This window comes from Heterocephalus glaber, unplaced genomic scaffold (assembly GCF_053883595.1).
Source record: "Heterocephalus glaber isolate CG9 unplaced genomic scaffold, H.glaber_assembly_v1.0 deba00000676, whole genome shotgun sequence".
Classification (NCBI taxonomy): domain Eukaryota; kingdom Metazoa; phylum Chordata; class Mammalia; order Rodentia; family Bathyergidae; genus Heterocephalus; species Heterocephalus glaber.
The window spans coordinates 3,611,590-3,638,297 of NW_028258156.1; the positions used below are offsets into that span (position 1 = coordinate 3,611,590).

Genomic DNA, 26,708 nt, shown 5'->3' on the forward strand with positions numbered 1-26,708 from the left:
TTTTACTTACACTGTATCTTGACTTTAATCTCATTTTACTTCAGTGATGATTTCAGTGTGATTATAGTAGATGTTCAGTAAACATTAAATTAATGCATATTCCCCAATTTCATTTGTCAGAAATATTTAAGTTCTGATCCATGAATTTAGTTTTCAAATAATTTTTAGGTTATTATAAATTATTAAAAGAAAGGCATATATATAGTAAATGAGACAAATATTTTGAAACTTTTTCAAATTTGTAAAATATTACTGTCTACAGTTTTAAAAATGTGAATTATTGTTTTAGATGTTACAGATAAGCTCTCATTTTCTTCTTTAAAATCTTTTCCTATTAATTATAAAATTCCATAATAAATTTACCCTTAAAACTCCACTGATGTTGTTAAATATGCATAGGTTTATGTAGGAAGCAATTTTTCTTTTACCTTCTCATTCGTCACTTCTTAAGTTTATTAATGGACTAAACCACTTTTTTAAAATAGCAAGACTATTAGGTAGGAAGGGATCAATTTTTGTTTGTCCTGATGGAATCTTTAAGAACAGCAGAAAGGCCAGAAGCTTGGATGATGTTTAATTTCCTTCCCTTTATCCTTCCCAACATGGTATATTTTCTGTTGAGAGTTAGCTGTACAGTGACATCTGAGCAAATAACTTGCAGTTTTTTCCTTCCACTGCCCTCTTCTACCCTTGCCCTTGTGCAGATGTGGTAAGCATGTTTGGAATTACAGGGCCTGGAGTGGAGAAGTCTATATCCAAGAGGTTTTTGAAAAATGGTATGCTTATTTTAATGCTCTGCTTCAATGTGGCACAAAAAGTTGTTCTTGTTATTTGCATACTATAAATTAACCTTCCTATTGTAGAATAATTAAGAGAATCTTCTTATTTTTTGATGACCTGTATCCTTCAAAGTCTTAAGAATTAAATTTTCTCAAGAAATTACAAATTAAATGTTTAATTCTATATATGTATTTAGCTGCATATTATTACTTGAAAGCTTAGGATGGACAAGAAACTTGACTAGAGAATCAGAAATTAATTTGTTTCTACCTTGACTCCCAAGTTTGTCTTCGTGCTCTATACAAAGGAATGGCTGCCATCTAAATTATATCTTATATATTTATATATTATTTTCTTTTAAATTAACATTTAATATTTATTTATGAGGTACAGTGTGATATTTCAATATAAAATGATACTAAATTTTAAGTGTATTATTTAGTTTTATGTTTTCTGATTGTGTTTAAAATAGAACTACATGTGGAAAAACAACAGGCAACTGGGTAAACCACCTTTGGGGTAGTGGAATTTGTGAGTCCAGTTGCTGTTGGGCTGCATCTGTAGGCATTTAGGAAAATGTTAATTGATGATGAGCCATATAAAAAAATGGCTACTAATGATTTGTACCTATTATAAATTTTAAAATAGTTACCTGAGAAATATATTGCTGTGGTATGATTAAACCTGGATTTTGCTGTGATATTTAAGTTGCCACTGAAATTATAGGAAGGAAGCCTTGGATCATTGTCTTTTAGATGGTTAACTTTGTATCATTAATTAAACTTTTGAAAGTTGTGTGATAAATCAAATGCTTTTCTAGGGAAACAAGAAACAGTATTAATGAGCAACAACCTCATAATTATCCTTGTGAGTACATAACAGGGACACATTCATGTCTTTTCTTTGTGCAATAACTTTTACAAAGAAGTATTTTTAAACTGATCATTAATTTTATGACCACAGAAATGAGATGCAAAATTTATGCTGTTGTCATTGGCACAGGCTCAAGGCACCACTGACATTATGTGTGATAGTAATAGAATGGCTGGCAACTAATGATTCTGTAGACATTTCATTTGAGCATGCCTTTCTTTTAGATGTCTGATTAGTCTGTAATGCTTTCAATTATGTCTGTAAATTGTATTGGATACATTTACCTGATGCCCCATTGTTGATTTGGAGTTAAGTTTCTTTTATTACATAAACACAAGTTGAGCATTTTCTTTTTAATTTGTAGAAGTCTTTGCAGGTACAGCTAAAAATACTTGGGCCCTGGGAAGAAAAAATGCTTTGCACTACTCAACAGCGACCCCTGTGTTCAATTAAAGCTCCTTATAAAGCAGCAGCTTTTATTCTTCATTGGATTGAAAAACAAAATTAGGGATGGGTAAATGAATGGATTATCATTGGAACAACAGTAAGATGAAGACCACGCTGAAAAGCGGTATGTTGTTTCAGTGTAATGCAGTGGTTAAAAAGGGGATACCACTGTACAGATATCGTCTGCGTTCTTTACTTTGAGTGAATTCAAAAGACATTCCTTCAGTGGATGGGGGAAAAATCAAGCTAGTAGCAGTACTTAATTTATTTTTATTAGCTGAATATAAATATCACACTACTTTAAAAATTATTTCGGTTAACTACAGTTTTTGGAATGGATAAATTGAAGACGATCTTACCTTATTTTATTTTTGTGGTATTGGGGAATGAATCCAAGGCATTCATGCTGAACTATATCCTCAGCCATTTTCTTATTTTTCATTTTGAGACAGGATCTTGCTAGGTTGCCTAGTTGCCCTGGTTAGGATTGAATTTGCGATCCTCCTGCCTCAGCTTCATAGAGTGTTGGGATTACAAGTGTACATCACTATGCTCAACTGCCAATTTCATTTTAATAAATAATCTGAAAAAAATTCTTTCTGCAGTGCTGGGGATCAAACCCAGGGTTTCATGCATGCTAGGCAGGCACCCTACCACTGAGCTAAATCCTCAGCTCTGAAAAGTATTAAAAAAAACCAAAGAACCATGTTTTTCAACATGTCAGCGACCCATTTTTGTAGAATAAATATTGTTATATCAAGTATTATTGAGTTTATGACTTTAATCTTTTTGCTGTATGTGTGGATATTGAATATACATATCAAATGTAGATAGATATTCTGTGTATTTGTGTGTATAGTGTATATATACATATAAAAGTGTACAATGGCTATTATCTGAGGAAAATAAACTCCCTTAGGTTTTCAAAACTTTTGTTTTGTCTGTCCATTTCCATATAGACTTTAAGAGATTTAAGCCTGAGCAGCTGAATTTTTTCAAAATCATTTCCATATATTCTTTGGTTTTATTATCTTTGTAGTCATAGTAGCATAAGTGCTAAATTCTGGTATGTATTTGAAATATCCTAATGTTTTTTTTTTAATCAGAAGATTTATTTTTTGGTGTGTGATATCAGATATCCTTAGAAAATTCATACCATAAAATTTCTTACTTTGTTAAGAATATTCCAGCAACTAAGAGTAACTGAGAATTTTGTGATCTCTACAAGTGTATGTTTCACATTCTATCATGGCATGTTTAGAATATTTTTAGTGGTTCTTTATGAGGTGTTTTGGGCCTTATCTTTGAAATTAGAGTGGTTTTCTTTTTGTAAAAGAAATGTTATTATAAGAGAAATCATTTAATGTTCTGAAAAGTACTTTGGCCATCTCAAAAGAAAAAAAAAGACAAGTTAAGACCTAAAGAACGAGTAGAATTTATGTGTATTCTTTGGAATTTTAATTGGGGAAGAACCATCACAGGTGTTGTGTACCTAGTGGTAGAATCACTAAGAATGACAAAATAGCCATCTTTGTATTCTGCTCTTATATTCATGAGAGATGTTACTATCTACATTTTCAGGACAAGGATGATGATTGTTTATACAATAGCAAAATTATATGGGAATGAATATTTAATTTTTAAATTATTTTGACAATGCTGTCTTGAGAAGCTATTTCCTCTACCAAAAATGTATTGAAAAATAGAATGACACCCAGGAAATGGGTGTCAGAGGATTAGACCTCATTTTGAAGATACTAATGGCTCTAATCTGGATCTATCCAAGCACCGCGACCCAAAGGTAATATTGTAGGTATTCCATCCAGGGTTCCTGTGGGAATTTTTACCATACCTTTTGCGTAATCCCTGAGGCAGCTGGGTTTTTTCTTCAATTGTTCACAGTTAGATATTTAATATAATACGTTTTTTCTTTATTGTTGAATCTCTGTGAAAATTACTGGGCTGACAAATAGTTGATTCAATGTTTTTAAAAAATTATTTTAACTGAATATGGAAAAAAATGAAACCACAATGTTTTTTTCATGGGCATTAAATAATCTAAAACAAACAGACTTAAAAAAAATTCCCAAACCAATCAACCTAGGATTTGGAAATCAAGTAGGAAATTGGCAAGAACATTAAAAAATGGTAGCACACTACTGAATGAAAATTGAAAGTGTTTGCACATCTCTTTGTTTGAATTTTTAAAAAGATTATGAATTTTCAAGCAGTTTTTTCTATGAAAGATTTCTATTCTAAAAAATGCACTGAGTACTTTTAATTTACTCTGTTATCCTGTGTTTTTTAATGAAAATAAAGTGTTCATATGGCTTCAAAGTATTGATTTCTCACCATAATTTTTCAAATTATTGAATAGGTGAATATAATTACTTGAATAATTTTCTGTGTTGTGCATGTTTTCTCTTTTGGTTATTGTTTCTTTGATTTTTGGGGGGTTATTTTGGATTTTATTTTATCTTCCTTCTACTTTTTGAATTCTTTATGAAGACTGTCACAATCTTTGTCCTTTTGTGTCACAAATAAGCAGTTTATTGACCTTCAGAAACTCTACTACATTTATAAGGTGTGATAAAAATGTGATATGGATTTAAATTTAAACATTATTATAGTAAAAGACATATTGCCATTCCCATAGAAATTCTTCCCCTTACTTTGAACACACTTATGCCATCTTCCTTGACACTTTCTGAAGCAGTTGTAGAATTTTTTCTCATGAATGTCTTTAGTTGTACTATTGTGGCTGCCTTGATGACCTGAAACAATTTAAAACTTTAACATTTCACGGTCTTTTTTTTTTTTTTTTTTGGTACCAGGGATGAAACCTGGGACCTTGCGCTTACCTGGCAGGCACCGGAAACACTGAGCTAAATCCCTGGCCCCATTTCATGGTCATTTTGACTTTAGGGAAGAGCCAGAAGTTGCATGGTACCAGATCTGGTGAATAAGGTGGTTGAGGATGCACTGTAATGTTTTTACAAGCCCACCTTTCTGTGGGGTGGCCCTTGGCAGCAGTATTCACCATATTTTTGATCACACTTTATAAAGATATTGAGAAGGACTTCCAGAACTGCTTCAGAAAGTGACAAAAATGATGGGATAAGTGCATTCAAAGTGAAGGGAAGTAGTTTTAGAGGTATTAATAGCATTGTATCTTTTACTGTAATAAATTTGAAAAAATGTTAATATTATATAATTTTATCATCTCATATTACAGTGGAGATAAGCTAAAATAGGATGTGTTTTACATAGGTCAGAAAGGTTTCTTTATTTCTTATGACAGTGACTGGATTTAATAGTAAAACAGCGCTTTGAAAAAAGTAACATAATTTTAAATGACTAAATCATAAAAGACGTTTCTCTGATTCTTTACAGGGGATGTGGAAGAGGGGGAAGAATATAATGACCCTTTTGCTGGGACTCCAGATACAGTTTCTTTAGCCTCAGAACGATATGATAAAGATGATGATGCCCCCACTGATGGTATGTGACATTTTCCCATAGCATATACCTCTTAACACTTTCACACAAGGCAATGCTATGTGTAGAGGTGAAGGCCTCACCAGAAAGCAGAAGGCAGAAACTTGGGTTAACTTACCTTTACCAGAACCTTTTAAGGAACAGAAGAGCTCTCTCTAGTGGTCCTGGCTGAGGTTTCCCTAATGAGGTTTCTCTGTGTAGTTGCTTCTTTTTCTAGGAAATTTTCTTTACCAGAATTTTTAGAAGAGTGTGTGCGCATCATTGTATGAATATTATTAGAAACAGTTAGTTGGTTAATTTAATATTATCAAATTCTTGCTTAATTTTGTTGTGCTTAACAGCTTGTTGTATTATTTATTTTATAAATAATGAAAAATGTTTTTGATCTATTTTTTGTAAAACTTTCATACAAAATGAATTCATAAAATATTAATTATTCTTACATTTCCTTTTCACATTGAGACAAAATTTTTTATCAGAAGCTTCTTTTAATAGACATTTTCATTTTTCTGATTGTCACTTAAAATGTCTTGTGTTTTGCTGTAATATTATAGCATTTTGCATTAATTGAATTGCTAATGAAGTTGATTATCTCTTAATAATTCTAAAAACCACTCAATGTCATTGAAGTTATGAAACTTCTTTTAGTATAGCATGTGCTTTCTCTCTTATAGCCAGTTGAGTGCATCTACATTATAGAAACCTTATAACGGTGATATATAGTTATAAATTAAGAATAGGTATTGATAAATTAGCCATGCATATTAATTTGTGGCACTCAAAGTTTCACATAGAGGTAGAAATGAATAATGCTTTCTGCCACTGTATGATGATCAAACTGTGCAGTTCCATCTCTAAATACAGTTGCTGAATGAAAATATGCTTCTTGCAACAGAGCACTCCACATTTTATGTTATCCAGATTATTCCCTTTGGAAGCATAAATTGCTTTTATGAGGTATAAAATTATGTCTATTGCAGAACAGGGATAAGTCAAGTACATGCATAAGTGATAAACATTCTAACCACTGATTCAGAACAAAACAATCTTTTTTTTATATCCAGAACTTTGTACAATATGTAGCAATAATAATCATATCTATTTTATGTTGACTTTTACATTTAATTTCTACTTTTAAAAGAAGGGATTTTTTTTTCCTGTTTTTTATTCCCTTTCTTTTACAAAGATGCACATTTCTCTTCACTCACACTTATTATCCAAAACAGAGCAATACCCTTTCTAGCCTCATCTTCAAAAGCATTTCTGCTAGAAAATATTTTGTAATTGATGAAATAGTATTTTCAGACACAACAATGAATTATTATTTAAGTTGTACTATTTTCCAGACATTTTTTGCTTGTCTGTAAAATGTTGACTATGTCAATGAGTATGCATATATATTTATGTATATAAATACACATACAGAGACTGTACTCAAGAGAATAAACACAAAATGTCCTCAATAGAATAGATATACTCAGAATGTCTCAAAATAAAATAAATATTTTGGTGTACAAGGAAGTATTACGTGCATTCTTAAAAAAATTACAACCTAAAAAGAAATCCAAGTTAAATATCTGTGAGATATTTAGCCAGAAATCTGCTCGATTTTTAGATAAAGTAAATTATTATTAAATTATAGTAGATTTATGTGATTATTCTATTTTCTAAATAAATAATCATGTATTTTCATAAGCAAGTATACAGGAAACACATAAATATCATGAAAAAAAGATTTGTTGTTAAGTTAGTCTATCAATACTTGAATCTTATTTAATGTCATTTATATATAACTAGATTTTTTGTTAAATACTGGTGCATTTTTATAAGTAAGAAATACTTAAGTAGATTGAAAATTTCACTTTTAATATCATTCATTTTTGAGATATAAATAATATGATTTTAATAGTTTTACATTTTCTTCTAAGAACATTATTATATGTCTATTTTCAAGCTTCCACTTGGACTTAATTTGTAACTGTAAATTATATCTCTTCATATCATTCTTTTCTCTCTACAACTTAAATTTTGTCTGTGTTCTCTTTCCTTTCCTGAATAAGTTTTCCTTTATTATGTGAACTCAGTCTAATAATGTATTAATTATAAAAAGGATAATACACTTACAATAAGTATAACCAATTTAGTACAGGTCACCCGAAGGTCTTTTGTCAAATCATATTGTTGTTTTGTCCTTTTGACTTTTACCTTATGGTAGGCACTAACAAAATATGTGAACTTTGATGGATTATAAACTCTAAACATGATATGTATTTTTCATAATGATAATGTAATTTTCAAGGTACTGAAAAGGTCAAACCTGAACATCTCTATGTGCATTCTAAGTCTGTCTTTCCCTTTAATATTTCTTTTTCTCTATTCCTCTGGTTCAAAAGTTCACTCAGTTCCCAAATGGCCACCTAATTTTCCAGTTATTCCCTCAAGCCATATGTGTTTTGGTTTCTTTATGGTTTATTAGGTACTGTAGGAAAGTAGCATAAGTTATATCTTCTAATGAAATTCAAGCACACTTCAGTGATGCTTCGACTTGATTGCTGGTAGCAATTAAATCACAGCCAAGGAGAATAATGCATAATCTCACAAGGTCCAGACACCCTATAGAAATTGAATGGGGAGGAAAACAAAAAACAAAAACAAAATCTCCCAACCCTGCCAGACATGCTGTTTCCAACCTGCTTTTTTTTTTTTTTATTGGCCAACTGCCTGATTGATAGCAAAATCATAACTTGCTGCATGCTAACAGGCAAAGTTCACTTGTAGGTTATTGTGAGCTGATAAAGGGTTAGATGGAGTTTTGATTTTCGCATTGGACCTTGGTACACCAGATTAATGGAATTTCAATGAGAGACTCGAGTAGCCACAGCTTTGTCAGGGAAACAGATGGAGATTCTATAGTCATGTCTACTCATTAATACTAGTTGCCTGAAAGGTGTGCTGCTTCTCTATACAAAAGAGTTGATATAATTGATTTTTGAGTGGCACATTGAAAAAAGTACCTTATTGATGATTACAATTGTAACATAAATGGTGACAGATTTTTGTGTAGCTTGTGATATAAAAATACTGTATTTTGTAATTTTTCCATCTCTCTCTCTGGAAACACTTTATATTTTTTTGAAGAAAATGCAAAAAAGGAGAAAATGCCGTGTGCAATTATCTTTGAGGAAAAAATAAGAATCTATATTTTACTTATAAATGATTGCATGACTGCTGTCAGTTTTAGTTGATATGGTAATATTGAAAAGAAATCATACTCTAAGTTTCATTTTATTAGCTTTATGTTTAATTCTTCTAGGAAATTAAAAAAATCAGTAGTTTCTAGACTATCACAGATCACTGATAGAAGTTTTTTTTAGAAGTTTTATGCTTATTGTGTAGCTAGAGATATGTTGGTGTGTTAGTATACTTGTACATGTCAGTAATCAGATAAAGTTAGAGACGAGACTTAAAACATTAAAGAAGAATCTCCTTTATGTATGTTATTATGTTTGGGCACTAAGGTGGTGATTGTAAGGTAGTTTTTAGACACTGTACAATGACTTTCGTTTTCATTTTTTTCCATTCCTTAATCATTTTTCATTTATTCTCATCATTTACGAAAGAAAGCTTCTAACCGTATAGCATTGTGGAAAGTCCCTGAGGTAAGGTGAAAGGATTCAATGAGCTAGAAGACACATATTGGCTCTGCTTGTCAATGATAGGTGGAAGGATCCCAGTGGACATTTGTTACAAATCTGATTCAGTCCTAGACCATAATCACTTTGTGGATAAGAATCTGGAACCTCTAGGGTATGAATATAGGAAGGCTAAAATGAAAGTAAAGATATAGAAGAGTCATTTATTGTCCTGGTATCTTCCTAACTAAAAATTCCCAAATAAAATCAGTCACTGAAGGCTGTGGGCATTGGCAAGGACATAGGTTGTTATGAAATAATACTTGCTTAGGAATGAAACTATTTTTTTAAAGCTTGGGGATTAAGAAAAAGGCTAAACTATTTAGATCATGATTTATGATATTAAATGAATTTTTCTCTTTTTTGGTATGTGTTTAAGAAATTTCAGTGTTTAAAAATTTGAGTTTCTGAAACATGTAAATCATTTATTCTAAAAGATTGCTTAAAAAAGTATTGTCTCCAGGGTATGTATAAATAATGAACCTTCATGATGCATCTAAACAGGCTTAACAATAACGCCATTCACATGCACACACATAAATTTAATATACCAAACTTTTGAGGAAGACTTTTTGGTGTAAAGTTAGCGGTAGCACTAATCAGTTCTTATAAAAACCAAGTGGTAGATGTTTTCACTTTTCTCTGGGTATCAGCAGATTATGAAACAGTGTTTACAACTAGAAAAAAATTCTTTCAGTAAAATTCTTTCATGTACCATTCAAGGTAAATGGTTTTCTTTTATAGTATTGATACTTAAAATTATGCTTTCAGTTCTATGAGCATTTAGATTAGTTTCCAACTTGAACATATTTTTGTATATAACATAATTAATACTGTACTTGTGATTTTTTACTGTTTTGGTTGTTTTATCAAAGTGCTAGCTTGTGTATATTTTAGCAGTGTTAGAACAATGATTACTTTAGTCATTTCTATTATGTATATAGCACAGTTTGAAGTATTTTGACAGAAGGGAGGGGATTAAAGTTTAGGGAAATGATAAAAACTAAGGATATATAATTGGGAATATAAAGCATTCAGTTGTAAAATATTTTTGTAAACACAGAGCTATAAGGATAATCTTTCTAATGGTGGGACATATCTGTAATCTTAGCCTGAGAAAGGAGGATCATGAATTTGAGGTTAGCCTGGGCTACATAGTAAGACCCTTTCGCATAAACTGCCCCCTCAAAGGAAAAATCTTTCTAAGTTTTTCTGCTACCGAATGGGTAACTATATTAGAATAAAACAAAGTACTCAAAACTACAGCAAAATAGGCTACATTAAAAAGAGTACAACAGTAACATTTTAAAATAATTTTCATAATTAAAATATTTTATTAGTACATATTTACATAACTATTACATTCATCTTGGGGGTTGGTACATATATATAACACATCTTCTTTTTACTTCTCCCTCCCTTTTCCTCCCATACTCTCCCTCTATCTCTTGATTGAAAAGGTAACATTATGAAAACTAATGCATCTTTAATTTAGTAAATAAGCATTTAATGCCGGCAATGAAGGAGGAAACAAACTCCCTGGATAGTGCAATGAGGGATCCAAAGATGAATAAGATAAGGCTCCTATTTTTAGAAGAATATGTAATTGAGATGGGAAGAGATAGTAATTACCTAAAATAAGGTAATTAGCAATCTAGTAATCTAGATGAAGGCAGATTCTAAATACAGTAAATGCTATGTGTTACATTATTCCATTGATTTGATCCATACCAAGGCAAAGAATTGGTTTTATTGATTTTACTCTCTGATTTGTTTACTGAGTCTGCCATATGTTTTAGCAACATGATGAATAAACCAAAACATAAACTTTATGCCTAAATTCTGATGGTTATAATAAATTGTAGATGGGGGAGGGCTTTTTTTTTGGTACCAGGGATCGAACTCAGGACCTTGCGCTTGCGAGGCAGGCGGCGGAAACACTGAGCTAAATCCCTGGCAAGGGAGGCCTTTTATTTATGTGAATTTTGTAGATGTCTTGAAGTTGGATAGAGTGAATGGGAAAAGATCCTGAAAAGAGCTAATGGAATAAAAGTCCAGAAACCAGGTTTGCACATTCATTCCTGGTAATTTCATGGTTAAGAACAAGCCTTTCTGGATTTTTATTTTCTGGTTTGTGCAGTGAAGTGTTTGGATCTAGGATTGCTTAGAAGTTCCAACACTAAATGCTTGCGTCCTTATTTCAGATTTAGTAAATTTAATGGTAGCAGTGAGGTGATTTGCCTGCAGAAAGAAAGGTTTTATGGGTAATAACCAGTAGTGAGGTTGAGTAGGAAGTTTTGCAGGCAGGTGCACACCTTACCGTGGGAGGGGAGGGCCAGGTTAAGTTAGAGTTTACCTTTGACTTGGAAGTCATTAGAAGATCCCCGAGGCAACATGCAGATGTGATGAGTGCAAATTTGGATGTTGTCTTGGCAGTTAAATGTAGGTTGAATTAAGGAGTCGGCAAGTTGAATGCTTTCTTACATTACTTAAAAAAAAATCTTGACAGCATCTCTGTGAGGGAGATATTGTTGTTACTGTGGGACAATTGAGGAAACCGAGGGACAAAGTTTTATTTTTTTGGAGTGTGTGTGTGTGAGAGGATTGAATTCAGGACCTTGAACTTGCAGGCAGGCACGGTGCCACTGAGCAAATCCCCGGCCCAAGGGACAGAAAGGTTTTGTGAGTTGCCTGTAGTCATATAGCTACTGAGTAACAGAACTGGAATTTGAATGCATGCCTGACTCCAGTGATCATGTACTGCTCTCAAAGCCATTGCATTTCCCCCTCTTCCTCAGCTAAGGATACTGCTGCTTTTGTTTCAGGAGATGTTGACGAGAGCTGAGTTTAGAGTCTTATTACCAGTGAGGACCTGGTTGAGTAGTGAGGTAGCTTGTGTGGGATTCCTTGTGTGTCCACTGTTCTGAAATACTTTTCTTTTGAAAAGGAGGTCTGACCATACCCCTCTATAAGATGCTGAGCTTTCCTAGAGGTAGCTTGCCTCCAAGGTTTTTTTTTTTTTTTTGGTACCAGGGATCGAACTTGGGACCTTGCGCTTGCGAGGCAGGTGGCAGAACCACTGAGCTAAATCCCTGGCCCTTGAAGGCCTTTAAATGAGGACCAGAGAGGCAGACTGGAGTGCCCCCTCTACCAAAGTAAACAGGACATTATTCAGGGAATGTTAAATGCATTTATTTCGTTCATAATTATAAATTTTTGACCTTCTTCATGCTTTGTTGTTGTTGTTGTAGTTGGGGGTTGTCTAGAACCACCTGACATTCTGCTTAACCTTTCTCTAGGTCTGTGTCCTCCCTGGGAGCTCTCAGGGAGATAGAGAGTACAATTCAGGATTTAGCTCAGAGATGCAAAAGCCTTTGCTGCCAGTTACTTCTGAGGATGGACCCAGTGGTTCTTGAATGCTTTAATTATGTTTTTTAAATGAGTGTGACCCTCCTCATCATCCTGTAACCCTGCTTGTAGCATTTCTAAGGTTGCTTTACAAAAATTAGTACTCATTCTCTTTGATTTCCTCTTGACTTTGATGTCCTTTGTGGTATCCTCATTATTCCAGTCTCATTGCTTTCTGGTTGCTAGGAATTACTTAGAATTTTTTTTTTTCTGAGACAGGGTCTCTCTATAGTTCAGACTGGCCTCAAATGTGAGGTGATCCTTCTGCCTTTTGAGTAGTGAGATTGTAAGCATGCACCACCATGCCTGGTGCAGAATTTTTAATCTACTGAAAACATCTTCCTCTCTTCCTCCAACCCCTTCCTTCCCTTCTTGTTTGTCTTTTGCTTGGATTGGGGTCTTGGCCCAGGTCCTATGGATCCTAGGCAAGTGCTCTACCATTGAGTTATTTTACTGTTTTCAGACAGGGTCTCACCAAGAGGGATAATTAAAGCATTTTCACAACTGACATATTAGAATAATTTCCTGAGTAAGAATTACTCTCTGCCCTCCATGCAAAGGTAGTCCACATAAATATGTCAATCCAGCCTTAGATATAGTCACTTAAAGTGAATGTTAACTTTCTGGAGGAACTTAGATTCTCTAAACAATAGCAAAGAACTATCCCTTCCCCTAAAAGAACTGCAGTCTTACTATGGATAAAAGGATGCATATGTAGTGGTTGGACTTTTGTTGTTGTTAACTTTGCTCAAATACAGAAATGTATGGTACTGACAAATACACCAGAAGGTCAGAAAAAGAAACTATTGCAAACTGATATCAGTGGATAGATGTTTTATGGAAGAAGCTGGAGTTTGAACTAGAACTTAATAAGGATGGATAGAATTTTAATTAGCGTGTAGAAGGAAGAATACTTTTCAGATAAAGTGAGGGAATGGGGGACAAGAAGAAGTGGAACTGGAAAGAGCAGCTTTAGAAGGTATGGAAAGACTAACATGACTGAGAAAGGTTGGAGAAGACTGGGAGATGAGGATTGACCAGGGTGGTGGGTAAAAAGCTTTGGGCCCTGTTTTAGGTGCTGATTTAGCCACCGACTCATGCAGTGTAAGACACTACCATTCAGAATTGGTTTCTACTTGTTTAAAAATAATTTTATTGTTTTAGGCAAGGAAAAATCCAAGTATGAAGGACTTTTTTCCCCCAAATATTAAGGACTTTAAATGATCTCATAAGGAATTGAGTCTGTAAGCAGAATGAGTATTCATTTTAGACTTAAATTTTTTTCATTAGTACATGTTTGTATATATAATGATTACATTTATTGTGGGGAATAGGTATATGTACACAACACATCTTGATTTTTTTTATCCCTTACCCCTCCTACCCCTCTTTGGTCCTTCCAAATCTTGTCTTCTTCCTATTTAAAAGCTCCATTTCCATTTTTCCTTCAATTCTTAGATCTCATTTCCCCCTCTCCCCCCTCCCTCCGTCTCTCGTTCCCCTTCCCATTTGAAAGAGACCTCCCCATTTCCTATTATCTGTCTTTTATGTCACTCTTTATTTATATCTTGGGTTTTTCATGTAAGAGAAACCATGTGGTATTTAAGCTTGTGGTCTGTTTCACTTAATATTATGGACTCAACATGTATCCATTTACCTACGAATGCCTCAAGTTTATTGCTCTTTATGGCAGAGTGGTACTCCATTGTGGATAAATACCACATTTTCTTTACTCATTCATCTGTTGATGGACATATTGGCCATTTCCAAGATTTATCTATTATAAATTGTACCACTCTAAATATGGGTATGCATATATGACGGTAACATGATAACTTTTAACTTTCTTTGTTTTGACCAAGACAATATGATGAGAAATAGCATTTTAGATAGATGTGGCTAGTTGTGAGATTGAAGAGAATTTAGCCCGTGAGATCAAAGTCTATTCTATTAAGCCATATATATAGTGATCAGAGACTAGACCAGGGTAGGGACCATGTAACTAGAAAGGAAAGGAAATACCTGAAGAATACTATATAGGACTTGTATATATATTTAATTAAATATAATATATAAAATATATAAACATTTATTATATATATACACACACACATATATATATATATATGAAAGAGGGCCAAAGAGGAGTACAAAATTTTAAATTTTAATGACTAGAAAAATTGAGCGAAATGTGAAAATTGCAAGGAGAATAGGTTTGGGGGAAAATGAAAATGATAATGAATTTGGGTTGGGACAGTTAAGTTGAGCTATCAGTGAACGTCCAGAATGCCTAGTAACAATACAAAAATATGGGAGTAGAGCTTAATTGAACCTTAGCTTGCACTTCTTTTTTTAATTTCATCCCTTTTGGTGCAGATATAGGATAGGACCTACCTGAGCCACTCCAAAAATGAAACATAGTGATTAAGAACAGATTCTTGAATTATAATTGGTTGTGTTCAAATACTGACTTCTTATTTTTTTTCTCTCTCTATTTGAAAAATATATATTTATATATAAAAAAAAGATTCAGGTTGTTTGCATGTAAAACATCCATCGGTAGGTTTCTTTTGTCTTTGACTCCATGTTGCTGGAAAAAGTTTGACCAAGCTTGCATGCTAATTTGTCCTTAGTTGCAAATATTATAGGCAATTTCATACTTTGCCTAATGAAAGGATAACCCTCCTTCAACATAATCAGAACAGTGATTCAGAAGCAACATCCTGTCCTTAATACTGTCAGTTTCGAGCCATCAACACGAAAATCCTTGATAATGTTGAGATGTTGCTAGGAATCAATTAATGTAGCTAAGAGTTCTGCAATACTATTTTGCTTAAGTTTTTTTTTTTTTTGTACCATTGATTGATATTTTAAAAATCCATGTTTCTTTCCTTTGTCCAAAGTGTTCTAGGTAATGAAACTGACTCTTTTGAGACTGTCATTTTGAATTTCCTTTTTCATCTTGTAGGATGCCTGCATATCCCCTTCTTTTTTTTGTGTTTTCTTTTTTGCCTCAAATTTATTAAAAGCATTGTTTTGTCATAGATTCATACGCAGGCACTCTGGCCATTTGGAGATCATGGGAAAAGCTTGTTTTTCATATGGCCCAGAGTTCGGCTGCCGTATTGGAAGTGGTGCTGATGCTTCCGCACTCATGGTCACATCCATCTGCTCTGTTCCACTTGTTTCCATTGGGTATTCCACAGGCGTCTGGGGATTTGCCGTGCTGGCTGAAGCACCTCTTCCCCAGAAATCCCCAGGAGAAAATTTGACTGGGCTTTAAGACAAGGAAGAGCTATCATTCGTCTCAATGATCATCTCAACAAAAAAAAGTATTTCCCATTTATTTAAAAGGAAGAGAGCCATATATATTTTTTCATTTAAATTTATTTTCAAGTGGATTGGGACAAAGGCAAAAAGGTTGAGCCATCTCTCCCCCAGAATAACTGCCAGAATGTCTTAACTAGCCTCTTTACCTCTACATTCAACTCCTAAAATCCTAAAAGTTACATATTTTAAGTCATTTTGTCCCCACACTTAAAACAGGTTCCCACTACATTTAAAATAAGATACTTTTTCAAACTTCTGCCATTTTTCTTCTCACTTCAGCTCATTCCAGGAACACTGACATGCCTTTCAATTTCAAGGAAAGGCCAAGTTTTTTCCTCCCTAAGGGCTTCTGTTCCTGCCGTTCTTCAGCCTGCAACATTTGTGAACTTCCTATATTTTTGCACAGATGCTCTTTCCTATGACCAGAAGGAGCAGAAGCTCCTTTATTTTCCTTTGCTTTCTACTGCCACTTTAGTAGGGATTGAACCCAGGGTCTTACAACCACTGAGCTACAGCCACAGTCTCTTCCCTTCACTTTTTTTTTCTTAAGACAGGATTTTGTTAAATTGTTCAGGCTGGCTTCAATCTTCTTGCCTCAGCCTTGCAAGTGGGTGGAATTACAGGCATATTTTACCACACCCAGCTTTTTTTTCTTTTCAGTATAGCACTTAGCACTGCTTGTAGTTGTGCATATTCACATCTTTATTGTGACTCTTTCCCACTAAATTATAAGCTTACTCAGGTCAGGGGGAATTTCTACACTATGTGTACTATGCATGTATCATCATATAAGATGCAGCATGTAGCACAGCCCCTAGTGCACAATAAATGTTGAGTGAATGGATAAAGAGAGCATTTGCCTGTGCAGCAACTTACTTTTCAGAGGGAAGGTAAACTATATAACCTATGTTAGATTAGTCACAGACTAGTCCTTTGTAATACAAGAAAATGTAGATGCTGTGCTTACATTCACCAAGAAGAATACGACAGATCTTTCACTCATGTAACTTGGCATAAATGTCTTAAGCAGTTGTCTTCTAGATTTATTTTTAAAAAGACCAAGAATAACAGAGTCTGAAATTCCTGACAGGTGTTCATGGGCTGCCAATAAATCTTTGTGGTGATCGGATTTTTGGTTCAAATGAAAACTTTTCTTTTACACTTTCAAGTACAGATGGAGCCACATATGTAAAACCCAGAAAGACCTGGTTGGCACTTTTCACTGAGAGTTGAGTCATCTGGGCTATCAACAGGTGTCTGACTTGTAAACTTTGAATCAAACTGACTCACATCCTCTTCAGATTGCAACAGAGGTTTAAAGGGGGGTTTCACCTTCCGAGCCAGAAGTTCTTCCCAGTTAATGTGTCTGAAGAATGGATGAGCTTGAACTTCTCCAGTGTCCCCGGGACCAGCTCCAAGACGAGAAGCAGCGTTTCTTTTCAGCAGCTTTTTAAGCAGACCTCTGGCTTCTTGTGTGAGGTAGGGAGGTAAATTAAACTTACATTTGAGGATTTTGTCAATTGTTTTCTTTCTATTCTCCCCAGTGAATGGAGGCATAACACATGCAGCTTTTAACTGTGCACCTACTGCTCCAGTCAGCATGTCATACATTAATGCTCCCAAACTCCACCAATGCACAGCACGATTGTGGACACTTCTCATCAAGATTTCAGGGGCCATGTATTCTATTGTTCCACAAAATGTATGTGTGACTCTTCCATCATGAATAGATTCTTTACATAGTCCAAAGTCTGTTAATTTCACGTGACCTTGGTGATTAAGCATGATATTCTCCGGCTTCAGGTCTCTGTAGATGATCCCCTTTTGATGTAAATGCTGCCCCAAAGCCATGGAGATTTCTGCCAAGTAAAAGCAGGCTGTATCTTCCATAAATATCCCCTCTCTTTCTAACTGCATAAATAGTCCTCCTCCGCTGAGATACTCAAGGATGAGGTAGAGTTTTCCACCAGTCTGAAAGGCATAAATTAAATCCACAATGAAGGGATGCTTTACTTCCTCCAGAATATTCCGTTCTGCTTTTGTATGAGCTGTATCTTTAGCATTTCTTACTATCATTGCCTTTTTAAGCACCTTCATGGCAAATATTTTCACAGTATTTGCTCCTGTTACTTTTCGCACTTGAAAAACCATTCCATAGCCCCCTTTACCAAGTACCCGGAGTAGTTCAAAACATTCTGGTCTGATTTTTTCTGGCCCTCTGTTCACACTAGTTTCTGAGATTTCGAATTTCCCACCATGTTCCATGCCAAGTTGGTATGGTCCAACTCCCCCATGGTCCATGCTTTCCTTTAACTGACCCCCCTCCTCCAGCTCATCCTCAGAGCCTGCGTCCTCTGGCTAGTCTAGGTCTATGTCAGACACTCCTGCCATGTCCTTAGCTTCCCTGTCTCGGAAGTCAGGCGCTGGGTAAAAGCCGTCCCACCTCCGTCATCGCCTCATGGGCCCGGACCTGCCGCAGACACCGTCGCTGCTGCCGCCATCAACGGCTGCTTTGGCTCAGTGCGTCCACTGGCTTCTTGATTACTTATCTTTGTGACCTCTGGCAGGTGCCTGACTTTTCTGGGTTTTCTCATTTATGAAATGAAGATAATAATAGTACCCATATCCAATGGCTATTAAGATTAAATAGGATGAAGCACATAAAGAGCTTAGAATATTTCCTGGCCCATAGTAAAGACATGTTAAATTCAAGTTATTATTGTTATCTAGCCTTTGGAGGTTGCCTTAGATTTTCCCTCTCAGTATTTAATACAGCTTTGTGCCTGAGGTATTGCATCTTCTTTACTATATCGTTCATATACTTCACTGGCTAAACTGGATTTTACAGGATTTGCTGGTAAAAGTTTTAGGGATTCAAAATACGTGATCATTTTAAAAATTGGTTATTCTCTGTTGAAAACTTAGTGATTAAAATTTCTTTAGCAAATATATTGTGCTTTTTCCAGAACCATTCTTTCTTCTTTTTTGTACCTGGGATTGAACTCAGGTCCTTGTGCTTATGCAGCAGGCAGCAAAACCACTGAGCTAAATCCCTGACCCCAGAACCATTCTTTTTTAAAAATTAGTTTTATGGATACATTTTAGGTATACAATATAATGACATTCATCATTGGAAATTTGTACCTTTACATAATATATCTTGGTTCTTATTTTTTCCCTATTCCCCTGCCCAGCCTTCAATCCCTCCACCCCTCCCTATTTACAAAGACTTTTTTTCTATTTTTTCATTTTCTCATATTAATTTCATTCCCTTCTTTCCTGTCCCCTATCCCTCATACTTCCCCTTCCCCTTTGCCCCTTTTCTTCCTGTTTCACATTATCTGTTATACCTTTTGGTTTTCCAGAACCATTCTACCTCTCTGTGTCTCAGCTTCTTTCTATGGAGTAAATGATGGACATATGAGAATAAGTAAGTTTTTTTTTTTTTTTGGTACCGGGGATCGAACTCAGGTCCTTGCGCTTGCACAGCAGGCAGCAAAACCACTGAGCTAAATCCCCGGCCCCAAGAATAAGTAAGTTTTATACCTAGAAAAACTTGTTAATAGGCTGAGCCTACAGAAGGAGGTACCTTATTTTACACATGAGCTTGATGACTAGTGACCAAAACTTTACACACTTTTGAAAACATTCAAATGAGTTTAAACTATGTTAGAAGATTCTCTTATAGGGCTATATTATATAAGAAAATAATACTCCAGATTATTAGGAAATAAGGATACTAATCAGTACCTCATTATTTTCACTCAAGAGTCAAATGAGATAATGTTAAAGACATTAACAAATTCAAATAGACAGAGTAGTATGCTCTACTGAAGTGCAGGGCTGGAAAGTCAGTAGTAGCAAATAAATGTAGGAATTAATACACTCAGAGAGGATTAAGGCAAAATTGGTTTGTGTGTTTACAAAGATCAAACATGTAATGCAATCTTTCATATCTACTTGCCTAAGTATTTTTTTCTGCTATCAGGGCTTTTCATCAGTACTTCACGAAAAATTCAGTAAACTGTAGATTTAAAAATAATGTAGATATTAATGAAGAAAATGTCTTTGGAGGGTTCAACAATCAGCTCAGGTAACTTATTTTCTGGAGAAACTCTTTTTCTATATATGGGTAGTATCTTGCATTACAGAATTGGGGGTAAGACCAAAGTAATTTTATTTATTTATTTATTCATTCATTTATTTGTTTATTTATTTTTCTGGTACTAGGGATCAAACTCAGGTCCTTGCATTTGTGAGGCAGGTGCAGTGCCACGGAGCTAAATCCCTGATCCTGACCAAAATAATTTTAAATGAAACCTTAAAATTATTACTCTTGAGAACATATGAACTTAGTAAAAAGAGATGACTTTGATTTTATAGAGTTATCCAGCAGTTTGGGCTAGAGTCTAGGATTCTTGAAGGTTTTTTTTTCTTACTGCTTTATTCAGATATATTTAATCAGAATGTACCCATTAAAGTATAAAATTTAGTTTTTTCACATAGTCATAGAGTTATGCATCACTTCTCAATTTTAGAGCATTTTCATCACCGCCAAAAAAGAAACCTCAGACCATAAGCAGCAGCTCTTTGTTATCTCTCAGCCCTGTCCCCTCCTCCATCTCCCTCATGGACCTAATCAAGTAGAAGTCTACTTTTTTTTTTTTTTTTGGTATTGGGGATTGAACTCAGGACGTTGCACTTGCAAGGCAGACACTGTGCCACTGAGCTACATCCCTGGCCCAAGGAGTCTACTTTTTGTCTCAATACATTTGCCTAATCTGGATATTTTGTATGAATGGAATCACATAATATGTGACTTTTGTGTTTGGCTTCATTTACTTAGCATAATGTTTACAAGGTTCATCTGTGTTGTAGTATGCATCAGTTCTTCGTTCCCTTTTACAGCCCAGTAATACTTCATTGTGTGCATCATGTGCCATCTTTTGTTTATTCATCAGTTGATGGGCATTCAAGTTGTTCCCTCTTTTTAGCTATTGTAAATAATGCTTCTGTGAATATTAGTGTACAAGTTTTTGTGTGAATGTATGTTTTCATTTCTCTTGGGTGCATACCTAGGAATAGAATTATGGGTTTATATCATATATGTAGATTTAACTTTTTGAAGAATTGCAAATATTTTTCAAATGACTGCACCACTTTATGTTCCCACCAGCAACATATGAGCCTTAGTTTCTCCACATACTCTTCAAGACTTGTTATTATTTCAGACATTCTTTTAGACATCCTATGAATGTGAAGTTGTATCTTGTTATCCTTTTGATTGGCCTTTTTCTAATGATTACTGACTACTGATCCTTTTTTTCTTTTCTTTCAGTACTGGAGATTGAACCCAGGGCCTTCATATTGAGCTACATCCCAGATTCCAATCCCTTTAAAAAATATGTCATTTTGAGGCAGGGTCTCACTGATTCACTAAGTAACCCAGACTGGGTTTGAATTTATGATCCTCCTGCTTGAGCCTCCCAGAGTGCTAGGATTAATAGTCTTTTCATGTGCTTATTGGCCATTTGTATGTTTTTGAGAGTGCCTGTTCAAATCCTTTTCCCATTTTTCAATTGGGTTATCTTTTTACTGTTAAATCCTGAGTTATTTTTGTATTCTAGATACCAATCCTTTATCAGATACATGGTCTATAAATATTTTCTCCAATTTGTGGATTGTCAGTTCACTTTCTTGATGGTATCTTTGAAGTACAAAAGTTTTAAATTTGATGCAGTTTAATGTAATTATGTTTTCTTTTGTTATTTGTTCTTTTGGTGTCATGTCTGGTAAGACTTAGCCTAACTAATACTTCTTGAAGTGTTTTTAAATAAGATTTTCTTAACTCAAAGCTAAGTGATTTCTCAAAATACTGAATTCATTTACTCTAGGAAATTGTGAACCTAATATACTAATCAAAATAGGGACATATCATAGTCTACCTTTCATGTTATTATTGCTTAGTGTGTATTTTAACATTGTGCAAATGTCAAAATGTAATTTTCTTGCTGTGTCCTTTCAGCTGAATTGAACTCTTAAAATCTGTAGCTTTTATTTTTTTTATTTTTATTTTTATTTTTATTTTTTGGTACCGGGAATTGAACCTTGGGTCCTTGTGCTTGCGCAGCAGGTGGTGATGTAGCCTTTAACATAATTTAAGAAAAGAATTTTTGCTTTTTCTTGTGTGAAGATAGGATATTACTGTCATTTCTAGCAATATATTCATGCTTTTGACATGTAAATGCAATCATACTTTCTGCATTACAAATGTATACACATAACTGTTTTGTATTAGTTTTACTTTAACAAATTGTTTCTGAGAACACATAGTCCAGGTAGATTACTTTGTTAACTTTTTGGCTTTTCTGGGCTGTGCTTTTTCAGTGCGTAGATAGGGTAGTGTGGTCTAAGGGGTGCTAGAATCCTGGTCTTGGAAAAATAGTTGCTGTCTTTAGCTTTCCAAGAAAAAAATAACAGTTATTTTGCATTGATCTCTTCTCCCTAAGGAAGGACATCTTTCTCCCTGTACGTCAGTTATCCCGCTGAGCAATTTTGCCAAATATGAGAACTGAGACATGAAAAAGTCGTGTGAATTATCTAAGCATTGCTATTCACTATTCCGTGTATGACCTAAAGACGGACTGATCTGTCACCTATTTGTTACCAGTCTACCTGTAGCAAGCTAAGTAGGAAAGCTGGGAGTAAGCACTTAGAAACATTTATAACAGTTTGACATTCCTGCTTTACCCAAGTACGTAGTCATTTTCCCTAGTAATTCATGTTTATTGTTTTTTAACGTTTTGTTCTTATTGTTGTTTTTAACAAAAATATTGGCTTGTGGTATCTTGAGGCAAATGAAGTGAAGCATGGGCGACTACTATAGAAGCATTGATGTAGGATGAGAGAAAATTATTACAGTAGTCCCACAACTATTAACTTACAACTTTTGGGCTTTTTTTTGTTTTTTCCCCTTGGAGTTCTGTATTTTTATCTCTGTCTTCCTCTGTAGTCAGTCATGTTTTAAATTAAATATTAAGTTTTTCATCATGGAGAAACTTTAGGGACTTGAATTCCACATTTCTTGTCAAATATACTTTCAGGTTCCTATGTAATATTCACATATTTAATTATAATTTCCATATGAAAGTCAAGCCATGGAGAAGTCTCAAAGCTTTTCATTTGGAATACCTAGAGAAAGGGTAATGTAATTTGAATGTCATTTAGTTCCTTTTCATGCTTAAAATGAAGACATTTATAGTGGCATATTTAAAAGACTATCAGAAGAGTAGTTTTATCTCAGAGGTATGCATTTGCTTAATTTTGTGTAAATGTCTCTAAGAGCTCCTCCTCACTTTTTAATAGCAGTTGTGAGCTATTCTATTTTGAACATGCTCATCACTTTAACACTAAAGGAGATTAGTAAAAATAACACTTTAATATCAAAAAGTAGCAAAATAGCTTAATGTGGAGAAAAGAAATACACATATATTTCTCTCATTGACTAGGTCTTATTTTGGTATTGGTATCCTGGGATCTGTATTCTGGAATATGCTATAAACCTCTAATATGCTTAGAATAGGATTGCTTTGCTAAAAGAAAATATGTCTTGGAGGAGGTGAGGAATTGATCTGTGTGTTTTAGGTAGAGTGCTAGATTGGATAAAAGTTTAATTCAAAAGATTTTACTGTTAGACTGTGGGAGTAAAATGATTAATAAGATATGTCACTGCCTTAAAGACTATAGATAGTAGATAAAAGAGATGTAAATATCAACTCTGAGGCATATTGGTGTAGTCATTACTACAGAAGATATAGATGCAGAAAGAAGACAGTAATTATGATTGGAATGGAGACAGACTGGATAGTGGAGATGTCATTTGAACCAGGTCTAAGAGAATAAGGTTTCAGATATAGGGAACATAGAGTAATAGTATTTCAGATTCATGAAACAGTGCAGTAAAGGGTTGTATTTATTAGTCAGGACTCTTTCAATGCATGAGACAAGGGGGGGGCCCACCCAATTTAAACCAGTGTAAGTAAAAAACAGAAAGGGAAATCTGGCTTGAGAGAGAAGTATGGAGTTGGCATCTTGCTTTGTGTAGGTCAGGTGGCTTCTCAGACTGCAGTGAATATTCTCATTCATATCCTACTTTTCTATGCATATCTTCCCATGAGCACTTATACCTATAGCATTGCCATGGCAAAGATGACTACCACCAGCCACCAGCAGCTCCTAGGATATTTTCTAGCAGCTCTCTGTTTAGCGACCCTGTGGAAACAGAGATCTCTCAATAGTTACAGTAGGAGTCCTTGGCTTTGGTCATGTGTTCATTCTGAGTCAATCACCTTGGGGTTTGTGTGTGTTGCCCCTAATGGCCTGGACTGGATCTGTACCTGTAAAAGAGTGCAAGGGTGGGGACGGTTTCACCCTTATCTTAACCACATGGAGACTGGGGATGGTGCCATTCTCTAAAGGAAAATTGAGGTACTCTTGAAGGAAGAACAGGAAATTGCGAGCAGGCAAAACGAGATATTCATTACTAGGCAAGATATCTGAGTGACTAAGCTTGGATTTTATAAAAAGCCTGTTTAGAGAGAAGGGAAAAATAAATGGCTGAGGTAGACAGTGGTCTTAGATACACAGCCAGAAATGAATATTTCAACCTCATGAGAGGAGAATAATGTCTGTACATCAATGAGTTGAAATCATTATTCAGTATGCTGAATTTTGAATTCATTTATAAAGAGGTAGAGGCCAAAAAAAAAAAAAGTTGAGGCTAACAGTACAGACTGGCTTATTTATTTATTTATATTGGGAGACTGAGCCCAGGGCCTTGTGCATGTGAGACAAGTACTCTACCACTGAGTTGTATTCTCAGCCCTATTTTTTAATTAAATCTTCAAACTTTTAAGGGCTGATTTTCAGGTTAGCAAAAGTGTTTGGTTTTTTAATTTGAATTGTTTGCTATTTGGCTATCATACTCATTTCTCAAAATGCATCCCTATCAGTGTATAGGTAAAAAAGATTAAATAGATAAACCAGTTACTTTTAATTTTTGGCACAGATATGAAAAGGTAGAATTGTATATATTAGAGATAAATAAAATTAGATTTTGATATTGTTTGAATATAATTTGTCTCGAGTAGACCTGCTTTTTATTTTTATTATTGATTCTAATTTGTATTGTCTTATAAAAATCAATCAAGGCAGTTCATAAAGATATATTTATTATATCAAGGTTTAAAAAATGAGTTGGGAAATCAAGGGGAGAGAGAAACAGGATAGACAGGAAAACAGTGAAGCTAGGATTAATATTTGTATCTGAAATGCATACTGCAAGTGCTGTAGCTTTTGCTGGAGATCAACTATTTATTTGACCCTGAGCTTTCTATCAGCCAGTGCAAAGAGGGAAAACTGTTTAGGTATAAGATTTATAGTGTTCTTAATATAAAAATATTATCAGATACTAAAGAGAGCTGCAGCTCTTAGTAGTATCATGATCTAGTGAAATTTCTTTTAAGGAAGCACATAAAAAGATGTCATATAAGGATGTCTTGAGGGTTTTGTAGTAAATAAAACTTAAAAGCAAATTCAGTAATGCTCTGGAGTTCTTAAAAGATCCATTAACACAGATATATAGCATAATGACTACAATATAGTTGTAATCATTATTTGTGACACAAAATAACAGACTAGATCAGAGGTTGGCAATCAGTGGTCCATGGGGTATATTTGGCCTGTTGCTATTTTTATAGATAATTTTTTATTAGAAGACAGATACACCCATTTGTTTACTTATTGTCTGTGATTGCTTTCATGCTACAACAACAGCAGTAAGTATAGTAGTGTGATATTTAGGTAAATGATGGACCAAATATATAATGGTGGTCCCATAAGATTATATCTCCTACTGACATTGTAGTTTTCTTAGTTTACACCCTATTATGTTTGCACAACAATGAAATTGTATAGGGATTCATTTCTCAGAATGTATCCCTACCAGTAAGCAACGCACAACTGTTGTTGTGACAGAGACCATATGTCTCATAAAACCTAGTTTATTTCCTATCTGATCATTTGCTGAAAAGATTTGCCAACCCCTGGCCTAGATATACAACTTGCTGATTGTTTTGCTTAAAATTAAGACAGCATATAAAGTGTCTAGAGCAGCAGTATCAAACTGGTAGGCCAAGTTCCAGATTTGGCCTATAGATTTTGTTTGGCCAAATCAGTATTTATTTTTTAAAAAAATTTGTGTAGATACAGACAAGTTTAGATTCTTCCTTCACTGGAAAAATTGGATGAATTGGCAATACGGGCTTTACATAGTGTTTGTCTTCCTCTTGAAATGCACCATCTCTTTCTAGTTTATATTTCATACTACTCCTTGCCTTTTCAAATCTCTTTTTTTGGCCCCTGAATTAGAAAAATTCCTGAGCTGCACATAGTTTAGCTGTGTTGAAATATATTATTTCTTGTAATTATACTGGACAGCAGAGAAATTTAGGATACATTCTCTGAATACTGCTTAGGGAATAGTTCTGTTGCAAGTCATACATGTTTTTAGGTAGCAGGATTTGAGATACAGTTGATATTTTTTAAGAAGATAAAGGACTTGTTAAGGATGTGTGCCTGTATGGAAGATCAACACACCGGTATGTGAAAGTGGACTAAAAG

The 26,708-nt window shown here is 34.4% G+C and overlaps 1 protein-coding gene and 1 pseudogene across 5 annotated transcripts in view; one reads left to right on the forward strand and one right to left on the reverse strand.

The window, feature by feature from the left end:
- Skap2 (src kinase associated phosphoprotein 2) overlaps positions 1 to 26,708 on the forward strand; it is a 310,376-nt gene that overhangs the window by 152,804 nt on the left and 130,864 nt on the right. For all 5 annotated transcript variants that reach the window (XM_087206614.1, XM_013070279.3, XM_087206613.1 and 2 more), the window contains one exon: positions 5,494 to 5,601. Coding sequence is in view for 2 of the 5 variants with exons in the window: in XM_013070279.3 (XP_012925733.2) it covers positions 5,494 to 5,601 (108 nt within the window). In the remaining 3 variants the exon portion in view is untranslated. The remainder of the gene's footprint in view (positions 1 to 5,493; positions 5,602 to 26,708) is intronic.
- On the reverse strand, positions 15,738 to 18,488 carry LOC101712673 (ribosomal protein S6 kinase beta-1-like; annotated as a pseudogene).